General features: G+C 44.7%; 1 protein-coding gene across 1 annotated transcript in view; it reads right to left on the reverse strand.

Annotated features, from left to right (window-relative positions):
* The window catches only part of SLCO5A1 (solute carrier organic anion transporter family member 5A1), a 77,307-nt gene extending 62,083 nt beyond the window's left edge, over positions 1–15,224 (reverse strand). The window contains exons 1-2 of the mRNA XM_051768467.1: positions 15,015–15,224; positions 13,169–14,506 (exon numbers count right to left, since the gene is read on the reverse strand). Of these exons, the coding sequence (XP_051624427.1) occupies positions 13,169–14,090 (922 nt within the window). The 5' untranslated portion in view covers positions 14,091–14,506; positions 15,015–15,224. The remainder of the gene's footprint in view (positions 1–13,168; positions 14,507–15,014) is intronic.
* Between the last annotated feature and the right edge of the window lie 1,061 nt (positions 15,225–16,285).

Raw genomic sequence — 16,285 nt, forward strand, 5'->3', positions numbered from 1 at the left:
ACACACTGCTGAAACTCATCAGGAAAACATTTATAAAATGTCAAAACGGGTAAGCCTGAAGCCACAGAGCTGGTATCCTCAGGAGAAGCAAATGGAAAATGTAATCCTCTCCAGCCTGCTGGAGTCTAGCTGTGTCTTGAATGATGTACAAGACGAAAACAGAAGCAAAGTTACCTGGAGAGTGGTTTTCAAACCAAATGTGACGTTACTTGTATTTTTCGCCCAAGAATGAATGGAAGTTTAAATGAATAAAAATTGAGAATTGAAGAGCAAAATGCATCTCCAAATTTTAAGCTATGCAAATAAGTATATGGTGATGGCTAAACAGTTTTCCATCAAAAGTAGTTTTGCCATCAAATGCATATTAATAAAAATTCTACCTGTTCAAAAGTCTTTTCACAATGGAAAAAAAAAAAAAAGGTTATTTTTTCCTCATTGGTTTAGTGACTTGAGAAAAGTTTAATAAATGACACGCATTTCCATTCCTTCAGATTACTTAAATAAATGCGGTACAAAAATCCCAAGAGGACTTGTTATCTGTTTAAAAATGAAAAAGCTTTACAGACCAGATCCTGCTCCCATTCAGTGTCAGGTGTGCCTCATTACCTTCAGGGGGAATGTGCCAGTTAGTTGTGATTTATTAACTTCTCTTGAAAGCTTTGCTAAATTTTATGTTCATTAGATACCAGGCTTGAGAAACACCAGAGCAAGGCAGCAGTGATGTACCATGACTCTGGTCCTCACAAGCACAAAAGCATTAGTTTTAATTAAACACCTCCAGACCTTCCTTTCTGCTCTGACTGTGTTTGTGTTGAGCTAATTGCTTCTCTCCTCCAGCACATGCTTATCATGTCTGACCTCCTACATAGCAGCCAAATTCATGTTTTCTAAATGGGATCAACAGCCTGCACGCAGTAAGTCTGATTGTTTCAGATCTTCTCAGGGTTCCTCATAAGACAATTGAAAAGTTTTATGCAGACTAAATGATCTTACAATTTTTCTTCATCTGAAGTTTTTACATTAGTAAATAAGTTGAACTCAAAATCTCTGTGGCCTTTTTAAATCAAGTGCATCAATTAGAAAGATGGATAGGAAGGTCTTGATAGCAGCTTACATTACTGTCGTGAAACACGAACATTTTCAGCTGGAGAAGACAACTCAGTTAATATAAAGATTAAGAAGTACTAAAGAATCTAGGAGATACAAATGACAAATATGTTTATCAAAAAACCAGCTCTGAACTGATGGCACTGACTTGTGCTCTATTATTACTTGCTTCATAATCCCACGTAAGAGGATTACTGTCTATTTTGGCACTACGTATAACAAGACTACACAGCATATCACCAAGGGGTTGTATGAAGAGGCTGTCTTATATCATCACACCCAGACATACACTCTTCAAGTCAAATCTCCCACATCAGAAAACCACCAGCTGTCAGTTTCCTGAGCTCCACACCATTTTGTTACTCAAGAATATTAGGGGAAAAAAGAAAAAAAGTCAAGATTTTTTTTTTAACAGGAGTGCAACACTGCCTAAATTAAGGGCAGAATTGTTGTATCATTTTTCAGCCCTCTGCATACAAAAATAACCATGCTGCTCCTCACACTCCGTATCCTGATTCAGTAGAAAAGCACCAGACAGCAGTCCTAACTAAGAGCATCCAGAGACTCTCTGACAGAGTCACAAGGGTTACATTACCCTCTCTCCTAATGCTATGCTACTAATTCTTCCAATATCTCCAAACAAGCCATGAAAATTGAGATAAATCCAGTGCTGGAAGAGTTGCTTAGCCCAGCACTTATACTTTGGAGAAATTCTAATGCTCAGACCATAAAATAACTGATCTGAGCATCTTATAAAACTAGACAAGGGAAATTACTACACTTCTAATATACTGCACTATTTTTTTCCTTTCAGGCTCAATTCAAACAAAAAGCAGCTGGCTCATAGTGTAGGATGCTCACCTGCTAATATAAACCTTATGGCTATCAAATTCTTCTACCATGACCTTCAGCAGTCCTCTCACTTTCTGGACCCATTACATCTACTCCTCCTCAGGAAAATGGTCAACCTTGATCTTGCCATCAGTAAAAGATTTCAGTATGCCAACTTGGGCAAAACATGAGATGTCATTTCTCACATACCCTGAAACTGTCACATATGATAGATCCCTTCCTCAGTCTTTGTAATATTCAAGTACAAATACACAGTACAAATCTGAGAATTAAAATGTGGAGTATTCTTCAAAACATTGCACTACATCAGACCCACAGTAAGCTCTTCTTTATGGAGGATTTAAATTTGGAGTGTGGGGATGCCAGAGGGGATGAAGAGGGGGATAAAGATGGAGGGAAGTTAATTACAGATCTGTGTGATCATAAACAGCTCTCTTTCACCTTATCCAAATACTTAAAATTACTAGTTACCTAAAGGAGTAATAACTGTTTTAATGACAGTGTAGGAACACTTAAAATTGTATTAGTTCATATAGTCCTCTATTTTTCTCCAGTAAATTGAATCTCTTATCCTTATGGAGGCTGAGAAGGCACAAACATACCCAACGCTTCTGACTCACTGGGGTTAAAAGCCTTTTTCAAGTTATTTCCCACTAGCTGGCCTGGTCAATTTTAGTCAATCGGTTTTACCTCATTTCTCATAGAAGGCTATCTTCTTTTAATTATCACAAACATATGGGGACAGTTGCCTTAGCCACTTTTTTTATTTTGCCTTTAAAGGCCAAATGCCTCCCTATTTGCTGTGTCCTACTTGCTTCTGAGTGTCCAAAGCTAGTGCAATTACCCATAACTCAATAAGCAAAATAAGTGACCACATCTAACCAAAAATCAATTGCTAACAAACATTGAGTAAGACCAGAAGCAAAGGCTAACGAGGAAAGGTCTTTTTTAACAGTTCTCCATAGGTTCAGTCACAAGAGGTACTCACTCCTAAATGCAGAGGGTACTCTGAGAGGTGCTAATTAATCTTCCTTCTCCCAGAACTTGTAGAGAAGCCACAGGAGTAAACACAAGGATACTATTGCCTGCTTTGCTTCTGCAGTTAAAGAAATTTACACCAGCCAGCTCTATCTTTGACATTGTAACCACAATCCCATTAAACTATTCAGTCACTGAGGTCAATGAATATATAGAGCTTCCACATATCAAAATAGCACAATTGCTACTTAGGAGCTATAACTTAGAGTAGAGCTCTTCCTTCAAGCATCAATTCAGTCCTCAGCTATGCTTTTGAAAAATTATTTACAGTATGGCATTACATTACAGTGATGTAGTGCTGAGTTCAGTCTTTTTACTCTCGTTGTGTGACAGGACTAATATTCCTACAGCAATACAATGCAGGTGTGGTAAGAAACTAACACTTACTTGTTTCAGACAGCCCCAAAATCCCACTTCTTTCCTTCAGTCATGCTATTTGCAGAAGAAACACAGTTTTCTGAAATTCTTGTTTTAGGCCAATTATATAACTTACCAGATAAATACCTAAATTGGTGTGTATCAGCACTACTATACAGCAGACTCAAAAAGCTCATGTGTTATCTATTTCCTCCTGTGACTATAAAATTTCCTTAGGGATACTTTCACTGTTTCTGTCACTAGACAGCTGTATTAAATCAAGTTGATATACACTGCCCATCATGTTTACAGAAATTACAGACTCTAAGATTATGTAGCAATTTTTTTACCTTTTTTAAATGGAAGGATTATTATTGAAACTATTTGCACTCTAGAAGGTTACATTCTCCATTAAATCTTTTTCACTCACTGGGATGAAGTAACAAACACAAACATAATTTTAGATTAAAAATCACAAAGTGAAAAACTGTTTTGCTACTATTTTTTAAACTCTAGGTACTGAAATAGCAGGGATCAATGAATGACATGGAGAGGCACACCAAGCAAAAGTGGAAAATGCTGTCCTGGGAGGAAGAAAAGCATGAGCAGAAGCGAAGCTTCTCTGTTCTCTGCATTGTCAAAACTCCCCAGCCTTGTCAGGGACTTTCCTGTACTCTACAGACACTTAACAGCAGCATTTTCAGCCCTTCCCATGGGCTCCACCCAGAACCCACTCTGGCTTTGTCCCTCGCCACCTTAGACTGCACAAAAGAGGCACTGCCAGTCCCACACTGCTGCACTAAACCTCCTCTTCTCCTTCACACTTCCCGGTTTTAGTTCAGCTGAAAATTCCCACCTAAACAGAATCCTTAAGGTATTCTGCTCATAAATTTCACATGGGTTTGACCTTCGAGCCTATAAGCTGATCTCTTTGGGACCTTTCATGGAAAAGGTAGTGTTTTCAATTGTATTATACATAGCAAAATTTACCGTGTCAACAGCTCAGCTGAATACAACAATTTCTCTTTAAGTACAGGGAAAGCTTAACACACAGCAACATCAGATTGTATCTTCAGAGTATATCCTTTAGATATTTCTAGAAGGAAATAAGGGTTGCTTGACACATTCTGTTTGAGTAATCACAGGTTAGTAGTGGTCACAACTATTTCCCTGTCTACTTTGAGTTATCTACAAAAATACATTACTTAAAATTACTTCTGGGGAGGTTGGGTATTCAGAATTTAATCTAGCCAGATACTGAAAAAAGTAGAAGTAGGAACCAAGGTGTGATTGAAAGCTCCTGACTTCAAGAGCACACCAGCACCTTTGAGTGCCTACATGACACTTTAAGTCAACAGCTGTGAACAAACTGATGACAAACACTGGGTTAAACAACAACTTAAGCATGAAACAGCAAATCAGAAGATACCAGAAGTTACACTCAACTAATATATGGACTATTCAAAATACTCTAACTCTAGAGGATAGGTTTAATTAATACAGAAAGAAAAGGGTACAATCATAGGAAAACACTTCCAGGATGTAATTTTTTGTCACTTCAAAGAAGTTGCCTGAATATGGAAAGTAGTCGCTATCTACAAAAGCTTGCGAAATTCAAACAACTGAAGAGCTGGTAGCTGGTTTCAGAGCAGCACTGGATTTTAAGAAAATCAATGCTGAGACACTCTTGAGGATTTCATTCTAACCTGGTAAACATCAAAAATAAGAAGTGCAGAAGGACCTCAGATTGAGTTCCTACTGTGCATGGTGCAATGCAAGTAAAGTGTTAAGGTCCATACAAGCAAGAAAAAAAGTGAGGGCACTCAAAAAAATATCATGGCAAGCTAATGAAAAGGAAGCAAGCTGATGAAAAGGAACCTGTATTGAAAATGGGGAAGAGAATCTAGGAGGAACAGCACAGGAGCATACAATTAGTGGACACGCAGTACTGCTTTGCATACTTCACACGACACAGTTCATGTTTGTTTTTCTTTGAATAATTTTTGTATCTGCTTGTTCAAATTACAAGGAAAAATATATATATTTTTTCCAACAGTATCTCCTCCAAACTCACCATAAAATGTAATTCATACCAGAGCATAATGCTTTTCACTGGTGTAATTTGTATTTGCTGCCAAGTAAGCTGTTTACCTACATGAGGGTTAGTGCTTTCAGATTAGACTATCGGGTCTAATGGTAGCATAAAATAGCACTCTAGTTTTTGTGTTCACACTTCCTGATTTCTCAGGTAAGGACAAATTCCTTGTGGCAGAAGAGAAGTGGACAGACCCAGGTTCATTCACTATCCCATTAATGCTGAGCAGCGTGTCTGAATTTCTGGCCTTGTGACAGCGTAACAGATGCCCAAACTCCCAACTGTCCAGTGGCAATGCAGGACAGAGCCTATACGTCTCCATGCTGCCAGGCACTGACATATTCTTCCTGATCATAGGAAATGTCTTATTTTTTTCTGGGCACTTTGGAAGAGTTGGGGTATGGATGTGGCTGACTCAGGTGAAATTAGCCTACATGCCCACTGCAGAGTTGTCTGCTGTCATAACTTCGCTAGCTCCAGCGCATGTACCCAGGTTGTCCAACTGAGTTGCAAAAGCAGCAAGGTGCTTGACTAAAATCATGGACACCAAGAATCAGAATGCCAATAGAGCTTTTTGCTCCCTGTGCAGAACCCTTACTTCTAGAGGTTCCCCAGGGAAAACGTTGCCCTCTTCCAACTGTGCTGTTTAGCACTTTACAATTACAACCCTAATGAGTCCCACCAGCCCTGTAGCTGCTGAGGGGGGTTGCAGAGACACCTTGGACTTGGAGCTCAAATTCTGACAGCTCTGGAGACAATTTATAGGAAGGCAGGCAACTAGCTTGCCCTTCCCTCAGAGTCCACGTGACAATGCTCAATCCATCAGCAGTCAAGTCAGTGCTAGCACTTACTTCGACCCTTATAGTCAAGAGAGGCAACAGCTGCCAGAGGGGACCAGCTGAAATATGTGCCATTATTGCATGGTAACTTCTCAACTGTTTTCAAAATAAATGGGAAAGGCATGTTAAAACAACAAAAAGGAAAACTGAGTTAATTCTTCACATGAAACAACGGTTTTAAAAGTGCTATCGGTAAAAAAGACTTAATAGAACTAAAAAGAGAGCATGAGACTTAACAGTTTAATATGATTGAACTACTTTTCCATTCTCTTAAAATCCATGGATTAATTCCATTCCAATACTTTAAAATCAGAATTTTTAGATGCTGGCCTTCAGGATGAAACAGCAGGTCATTTATATAATTGCCTGTGCTCCCTGCACAGTTGAAACAGAAACCGATGTATTTTTGAATGATGGTAGAGAGAAATCCAGTCCCTTCTCTTTTGACCGAATAAGCACTTTCACAGCAATTAAGTCCTCCCAGGTGAGGCGGCCACCAAATGAAAGTTAAGGGAAAATGGATGAAACACAAAGCATCTCTAATCCACCTGCAATAGGAGTAGTTACAGTGACTCTTTAGAAAACAGTCAGGGAAAGCAGACAGCTAAAGTTTCCAGCCCCCAGGTAATCAGACACTAGATCCCAAGCCTTCAGTTCCTGGCAGAAGGTACAAACAAGCTGTTACTTAAAGGCCACTTTCATGTCTAGGATTCCAAGCTGCTCCGGGACCACAGCAGGTGGAGACACCTGTCTGCCCAAAACAACCCCTGCAGCAGAGCTCAACAGAGAAGGGAGCTGCTCTCCAAGAAAACACTATTCCCAAGCTCAAGCAGGTGAAAAGGGCACTGTCAGCCTCAGAAACAAAATGCTAACCATTTTGACAAATGCTAAGCAAGGAAAACAACTCAGTGAGTTTTAGAACCCTGAATCCAACCCAGTTTTTGTCCTTTAATATAAAAGGAAAGAGACAATCAAGGAAGTGTGTGCCTAAGTCTCTTCTCGCTCCTAAGAAGGGCGAAGTGCATTTTGCCAGTTACTGCAAGTGATGCTTTGTCAATACAGCTGCTTGTGAACAATGTCATAGCTCATGGCAAGGACACAACAAGAGAGATGCAGAAAGCACCCTTAAGGGACACAACAATGGTAGAGCAAGTGAAGGTGTATCACTCATGACATTAAATCCCACAGGCAGAAAACTTCAGAGCTATGGCTGCCCCCACCTACCCATTGTATGTAGACACTGCTTGCATCGACACAAAAAAAAACATTTTCTCTAAATGCTCTAGAAAATTATCTCTAGGATTAGAGTATGAAAAAAATATCAGTCCACCCATGGAGTAGGAAACAAAAGTGGAGAAGAAAATTAAAATTTATCTTTCTATTTCCTCAGTTATGGGTAAGGGCAATAAAACTGCAGTGCTACTTTAAGTAATTACTAGGAACCATGCCTACTGCCTGATCAGCATTTTAACAAAAGATTCTACAGAAGGCCAGGGAAGCACAATACCGTATCTTCTGAGTGCTAAATCATCTCTGTGAGAAAGCACTATAATTCATATGCACAAACAGACCTGCAGTCACTTCACCTGCATCCCAAGACGCTCTCTACATCCAGTCGAGAGTACACTGAGGTCAGCATTATGCTAGTGCTACCCAGCTGAATGTGCAAACAAAATAAGCATGTGTTTGTACAAAAAAAAAAGACTGCTGATGGGTCAAGCCTCAGTGTTAGCTTCTGGGTAAAACAAGACGTGGCCTTCACTCAGATAAACTGAGATCCTGTATTTGAGAAATAAGCTCAGTATGCTTCCTCTTTGCAAGGAAAATAGAGCAAGCAATAAAAAATATTGGTGAACATGCCCTTTTGCTTCAATTTTTGATTCATAAAATTCTGCCTCCTCACAGGCATGCTGTAAAAATAAATGTACTATTTCTGTAGGGTTTACCAAATACAGGGATCAACGCTGAGAAAAGCCCCTAGGAAACTAGCCTTTTTGGATATCAGGAAGTGGGAAGCATATTCCATGTGAACCACAAGTGGTCATAGGCTGAACGGTGAGAATAAAATGAAACACTGATCAGCTGTTTCACTGCTTCTAGATGGTCCCTCCTGCTCAGCTATAAAGTTGATCCTGTCTTGGAAAACCTCGGTGATCTCGTAGCATCCATACAGATGACCTGATGCCCTCTGCAGGCTTCAGTTCCTGTCCTCCAGTGACATCCATAACCCCAGAAGTGGCCAGACCAAAACGAATCAATCAAAGCAGCACAAAAATCCAGTTTTTCCAGTGCCAACATCCAAGCAATGGCATGTTACAGAGATCTAGCTTGTTAGGCAGCTGGGACCCAGAAGGCAGAGGTGGTGGGTTTCTGATTATGTGAAGCTATTCCTCCTGCCCTCTCCTTCCAAGTGGATGTGGATACAGCAGTAGATTTCACCAGAAATACAACAAATAAACTCACCATACATACATACATATATATATGTGTGTGTGTATATATATATATATATATATACATAAAGGCTTTGGGGAAGTTTGTAAAAGCTATGAGAGGTACACAGAGCATCCATCTGTAAAACACCGGTAAGAAGGTGTTTCGCAAACAGAATATAGTCACAGTGAAATGGTTCACCTAATACTAGAAACAGCAACCAACAAATGATCCCCATGAAAACAAAGCAGAAGTCTAAAGTATTTTTGAAACTAGTCTAAATATTTAGACTAGTGGAAAAAACCTTAGGAAATTATTTTACTTCCCTGGCTCTCAATCTGTACCAAGCTCATTTGCACAGGTTTATCCAGTTTTTCAGCCATTCTCTCATAAAGCCTTTATCTCTGTATTTTGGAATTACAGTTTGTCACCAAAACTATGGGCAGTCTGTATGAAATTAAACTGACTTAGACACCTTTCTCATATCATATCCTAACCAGCATATAGTATCCTGAAAACAGAAATAAAACATCCTTAGTACAATGACTAATTCATCCACTAGTCATTTTGGGGGGGTACTGGTGAAAGCCATTCCTGAATATTTTCATTAATGCAATATTTCTGTAAAACCTAATATTGCCTTTCTATGCATGAATTTTTGAGGTAAATTCCTTTTTTATTACAATATCCACTTTCAAGAGAAGAAAAATATTTAAAAATTATTCCAGCAAAGTAATGCCACTAATAAAACTTCTAAGTACCACAAAATATTAAGGAACTGCTTTTAAAAATCCAGTAAATCACATTCATGACAAATTACTGGATCCTTACAAAAAAACGCACAGTGTTCAGAAAAAACAGACTGTGCTTGAAGTGGTAAAATTTTACGAGAAGCAGAAACACCTTCAAGAGTACAAAACAAAACTCATGAAGTCCAATTCAACTACAAATTGAACTGCAATTAATTTAATTGAATAAATAATTAAAAGGAGAAACCGCACACATCAGGCCCTGACAACAGACATGCCACAGTACATACAGCTGTTTAGAGAAAGGAGAGACTTTGGAGAAGACAAAGACCACTTAGTGACTGCCCAGTTTTTACATAAAGTGTGTAACTTCCCTTTCGGATTATCTGTGATTAAGGGAACCAGTTCTTATATTTCCTAGGCACCTGTTACAATCACGATTTGTTTCCAAGCCTGATGTCATACATTTTCTCAAAGTTAGCATCAGGGCACCAAAGTACCATCAGGTTTAAGGGGCAGGAGAACCTGGAGGTGGCAGTGCCTTCACAAGGAAGAAACATCCCACGGAAGACCTCACACATTGCTATGCAGGCAGCCCAAATCATATCCCTGCTTGGCACCTTTGTCCTACTAAAAACAACATAGCACCTTGTAAACTGGCACCATGCCACTCTGACAGATGGACTTAAGTGTAGGCAGCCAAGAGACTACATATAAGCATCAAATATGTTTTTTGAGAGCAGGACTTCCAGTCTGGAATGTTAAAACAGCTGTCCACATTGAGCTGGCATGCCTACACTTAAGAGGATATGCTATTGCCACTCAAGCCCTGAGCTGGATTAACTTGGAAAATAAATAAGATAGCTTCCACAGCCACATAAGGTGAGTTTTTGCAGAATCAGGATTAGTGATACTCAGGGGGGCTTTACTGACCTACTATTAGTGGGCACAGTTGCACGATCAAAAAGCTCTTCATTTCTGCAGCTTGGAGAAACATTTATCTGGTGCATGCTTATATATAAATATATATATTTATTTTTCTTTGGAAGAAAATTTAGAATAAAATACCAGCATGATTATGAACAAACACGTTAGTGACCTTCTGTTTTGTGTTAGAGAATGCTTTTTTTGTGAATTGTCCTCACTCAGACACTTGTATCCGTGTGAATAGGATCTGTTTCACTGGTTTTTTCCTCTTTTCAAAACTTCAACTCCCAACGGCCCATGTCAAGACTTTTTGTTAGCTCATGCCTACATGCACATATACATTTTACATTTTGACATCACTTGCATAGTTTATCCCAGTAATAAAATCATACTGCCTGGAGAAACAGGCATTGCATAACACAGGATGTGAGGTGGCTGGCCTGCAGAGCCATGCCCTGTCCACCTCTATCCCATTCCTGCAACTGGCTGGTCTGTACGCTGCCCACAAATCCTTCTCCTCTAGGACACAAAACATTCCAAACCACTGAGAAGTTCCAACAAAAACAGGTTTGCTCACATCAATGTGCCAAACAAACCACATGCTCTTTTTCCTTTTCCCCCACAAACTCAGATTTTACTCCTGCCCCTCAAAAAGTCACTGGCCTAAGTCTGAAGTGAGAAAAATATTCAAACATTAACAACTTAAAGGTTTCCTTAGAATTCCACACTATTCAAAAAAGATAATACCAAGATTTCCAACAGCAGGCAACATTCCTTCTAGCCCTGAATAGCTTAAAGACTGAAAGGAGGTGATGATACATTTTTACTCAATGTTTAAACATGCTTTGTGTTCATTTTAATTCTCCCTGTGGTCACAATCAAATCACAGCCATAAATTTTCCATGTACGCTGTAGCTGAGTGTAGTCATCTTTACTCTTCTGAATCACTAAAAATGAACTTCAGCTCTACAAGGATACTCCCAGTATAGATCAAAGCTGCCTTCAGTGCCTGGAGGGTACAGGGTCATATACAGTCTACCAACAGCTGCTGGTGTCTTTTACCTTTGTTAACTTTAAGGTTGATCTTTGCTGCAATTAAAAGTTACCTGAGTCACTTCATTATGATTTCCTGTGCTAGAAGCATGTCAGTGGTAGCTATCGTTTTTCCTGCACAGTGAGAATTTCCCTCCACTGACCTTGCTTCCCCCTCTGGTGAAGACTTCCTTCTCTCACACCCTTCACCTCTTTTACCCTTCATTCCTCACCTGCAGCCTTTGCATTTCCTTTCTTTTCCCATGTTTTTGAGGACTGTGTGAAATCACCTACTTGCAAGTTTCTGCTGTTCCAAATAACAATTACTAACCTCAGTAAGGAGATGCTTTGCTTTTTCATACTGCCAATAAAGCTGCTAGATTAATCTAAATTTCCATACCACTTAACCTTTCTCAGAGGGGATGAGAGAGGGAAAACACTTCCTCAAATACTTCATCAGGCAGATCAGCAATGCTGTAAATACCTCTCCCTCCTTCCGAAAACCAGCAGTGCCTCAGGCTTTCCCAAGGCACTGCATAGACTGCGCATGGCTTTAAAACAGTTCAGGGAATAGTCAAACTGCCAAAGAACAGGTCATAAGGAATAAAAATACTGATCTGGATCACTAACGTTTGCTTAATAAAGTAGTTACACACATACAGCCCAAGAGTACTACTTTCATGCATGTCTACTTTACATGGAATTACTATCTCCAAGGCTCTTGTAAAGCCAAAGTAAACTGAACTGCAAATGGTAATGCTGAGCATCCAAAACCCCTTGGCAGCTCTCTCACCCCATAAGTGCCTCTCTTTGTTTGAAAACAATTTGAAGGGGTACATGATTCTTACAGAATTAGTATCTTACAGAATCTTACTGATTCTTCATCATCATCATCATGTAAGATACTAATGCAAAGTCAAAGAGCAGCCAATCTTATTACATATTACTCAAACTAACAAAAATGTATGGTGTTCACTATCGTGGTCAAACGCCAATAAAGTTTAGTTATCTGAGATACCCCTTCCTCCCACCAGGGAAGACTATCAGGTAGACCTGTCTGTACCTGCCGAAAGCCATGAGAATACAATGTACCAGACTGGACTCTTACTTTGTTGTGCCCCTTGAGCTCCCCCATCTGAGCTTTTAACCCTGAAGGTTTTACTTGCTGGTTTATCAATGGGTTTTTAACTCTTTCTGAGATGCCAGATGATGTATCAATGTCAGTCAAAATTCATTGCTAGTTAAAGTCAAATGAATGCTGGAAAAGTAAAATGAAGCATGCCAAGAATCTCTCAAAGTGCTTTTTGAACATTAACATTATAGAGACTCTAGGCTAAAGGCATTAACCAAAATTCAGAAATATACAGCTTCTGTGTTAGCTAAAAAACTTCAAGGGGCACGGCAAATTTTAACACTTCTTTCTGAAAAAATCCCCGGCTAACACCAAGTGCTGAAAAGCATTAGAGAAGCTCTCTGCTGTCCCATTCCCCGTGCTGGACGGTGTGAGCACAGCTGCTTTTACGCACACTACATTAGCTTCACCCGTTACTACTGTTCACCAGTCCACAAAACATTTTCAAATAGGAAAGCACGGAAATTTTACTTCAAAAGTTCACTTCAGAAGGAAAGTTTAGCACAGATGTTGTTCCACAGGACCAGGGCAGAAGTACCCGCAACTGGTCCTGTCAGAGAGATCTGAGGTTCAGCATTCGAAGCACCCTAGTACTTAGATGCCTTACCTAGGTAAAGCGAGGCGTTTTCTTTCTTGACATTGTCATCTAAGTAGGTTGGTCCCAAGGTATAGATGGGTGTCGAGCCCATGCCAATGAGGATTTGGGCACAAATGAATAAAGCTACATAGAGAGAGTGGTCATTTCCACCAGAGTCCTTGAAACAGGTCGGCGAGTCCCACTGTTCTTTGGCGGTGCCATTGCCAGCCACGCACAAGCCCTCGTTACTGACGGAGGAGTTCAGTTCCTGGATCTGGTACGGCGGAGAGATGAAGTGAGGTAAGGAGAAGAGCGAAGCCCCCAGAGCGATGAAAAGCCCCCCTACGGCCAGCCAGAGCGGCCTCCGCCCGCGCCCCCCGAAGTAGCTGATGAAGACCACCACCACCAGGCTCCCGATGTCGAAGCAGCTGACTAGCAGCCCCGACTCCGAGCTCTTGAGGCTGTATCTCCGCTCGATGGTGGTGATGACGCTGCTCAGGTAGCCGGAGACCATGAGGGACTGGATGAAGGTCAGGAAGCACATGCACACCAGGAAGAAGCGAGAGTCCGCCAGCACTGCCCGCAGGCACTCTCTGCCCGGGGGGCCCGCCAGCAGCAGCGCCGGCGGCGGCGGCAGCAGCAGCAGCCGGGGGGCCGGGGACACCCCTCGGCCGGGCGCCGCCGGCTGGCCAAGCTCCGTCCCTCGGGGGAAGCTCCCGCTGCCGGCGCCGGGCGGCTGGGCAGCCCCGGCCACGGCTGCGGCGCCCCCGCCCCGCTCGGCCCCGGGAGCCGGTCCCGCCGCGGGGCCCGGGCCGCCACCGCCGCCCCCCCCGGCCGCCAGGGGGGAGCCGAGCGCGGGCAGACTGCGGCACCGCGGCGCCTCCGCCCGGCCCCCCGCCGCCGGCCGCTCCGCCCCGGGGCGCCGCTGCGCCGGGGTCCCCGCCGAGGCCATGCTGGGTCCGGCGGCGGCCTCACGGGAGCCCGGCCGGCTCCATCGCCGCCGTGCGTCGAGCGCGCTGAGGGGCCCGGCGGGCGCGCAGCATAGCGAGGAGGGGAGGAGGCAGGGGAGGGGGGTGGCCCTAGCCGCGGCCGCCAGCCGGCCCGCCGCACGTGTCAGCCGAAGTCCTTTGTGGCTCCATCCACCCTCAGTCTCGCTCGAGGGGCCGCCCGCCCGCCGGGGCGCCCGCGCTGCCGGCGGCTCCCGCTCCCAGCCGCCGCATGCCAGCGCCGCCGGGCTCAGCAGCCGCCCGCCGGGGCCCCGCGGACAGCCAGCCCGCCGCGGGGCAGCGCCGCCCGCTCCGCCGCCCGCATCCTCCGCTCTCCTCGCCGCCGACGCTGGTGACAGAGGTCCGGGGGATTGCTGCCGATCTGCGGGGCGGAGAGCAAGCACGGGAGGTCAACGGCGCCCGCCCCAGCGGTCCCGTCCCTCCCCGCCTCCCCGGGCTCTGCCCGCCCGACCCCGCGGTCTGCCCTGAGCTCCTGGGAGCGCCCGTCGTCCCCGTCCCCGCGGGGGTGGATCACGGCAGCGCCCCGGGAACCGCACGTCCTTGGGGACGGCACATGGATTTACATAAGAGCTGGGGCGGCCTCGGCCAGAGCGCGACCCTTTTATTTGGCGCCGGATGCGACAGCCAAAGGTCGCCGTGCCAAGCCTTTTATTTTCCAGCCTAAAAATAAATGCGCTGAAATAAATACTCCGCTACAACTCGGCGGCCCGGGGAGCGGCGGCGGGCGGAGGGAAGGGTAACAAAGCTGGAGCCGGGCAGCGGCGGCGGGCACCCCGAGAGCCGGCACCCCGGCACCGACCCCGCCGCCCCAGCTCGCGCGGTTGCCACCCGGGACCGCCGAGCGCAGAGCAGTGCCCAGACATCCCTACCCCGGCAGCGGAACACGCCTTTTGCCTCCTTTGTCCGCTTTTGTCTCCCCGCCGCCTCCTGCTCGTTGCGGCCGCGCGGAGGGGCGGGCGGGGGAAGCAGCGGCACCCGGGCAACCGCGCCCCGGCGGCGGATCCCTCCCCACCCGCAGCGGGTGGGCAGCGGAGCCGGCGGGGCGCTTCGGGATCCTTCCTCCCGGCCGCCGCGAAGGAGAACGACGGGGCTACTCACCGAGCGTGCGGCGCGGGGGGGGGGCGGCCGGCCCGTGCCCTGCGCCCCCGCCCCGCCTGTCACCCAACGCCGGGTCCCCCCGGGCCGCCTCCGCCTCTCGGCGGAGCGCAGGCGCGCCCGCGGCAGCGCCGGCCCGGGCGGTACCGCCGGGCGCTCCCGTGCCCTCCGACCTCCCCTGGCCCCCGCGCAGGGAGCGACCCCGGACCCCCCGCGACGTGCAGCGACAGGGCAGAGCGGCGGCCCGCAGTAACCGGGCTACACCCCCTCGCCAGAGTCTCCGGAGCCCAGGCGGGAGGGTGAGCCCGGCGGCGGCGCACGCTTTGGGGGGGCTGCCCGGTCGGTGCCTTTGCTCAACCGTGGAGCTGCCGAGTGCTTGCAACTCGGCGCCCGTGGTTGAGAAAGTCCGTGGAGCACCACGGTTGGCAGCTCCGGGCGGTGTTTAGGATGCTTGGGATGGTGGTGCATCGCTTTGTGTAACAGGCAATGAAATATTCGGAGGACAGGACCTCAGTTACAGCGTCTGCTGAAAAGTGAGAAGAAAGAACTAAGGGTTGATTTTTTAAAATTTTTATTTTAAGAAAAATAGATAGCCGGACCACTCGATGATCCTTTTTGTCCGGGGTCTTGTGTCCAATGTAAACCATCTCCAAAAGTGGGAAGCACACGTGAAACCTGGGAAAAGTAGTTTGGAGTTTCCTCCTCATATAATTTCCTCCTAATCCCCTGCTCTCGGTTTGTGGAGTGTCTCGAATTGCACTGGTTTGTTTTCCTCTGAAGTCCCTTTTTTAAAGCCCTAGTACTAAGATAAGTCTAGATAGTCCTGCAAATTATTATGTTTGTTGTGGCTTGATTGAGGGTGAACTATTGAGGTATTCCTCTTTTTGCCCGAAGTTTTTCCATGAAATAATACCAAGGAATACACCAAAGAAGTATAATATTCTACACATTTCTGAATAATTAGTGCTTTTCTGCAGGGTAGAGGATTTTACTTTGATTTGTTTCCACTCCTTAAAAAAAGTGTTTAAAACTTACTTACCACATT

The sequence above is a fragment of the Manacus candei genome, unplaced genomic scaffold (assembly GCF_025592945.1).
Source record: "Manacus candei isolate 608988 ecotype Guabito, Panama unplaced genomic scaffold, ASM2559294v1 h1tg000008l, whole genome shotgun sequence".
Classification (NCBI taxonomy): domain Eukaryota; kingdom Metazoa; phylum Chordata; class Aves; order Passeriformes; family Pipridae; genus Manacus; species Manacus candei.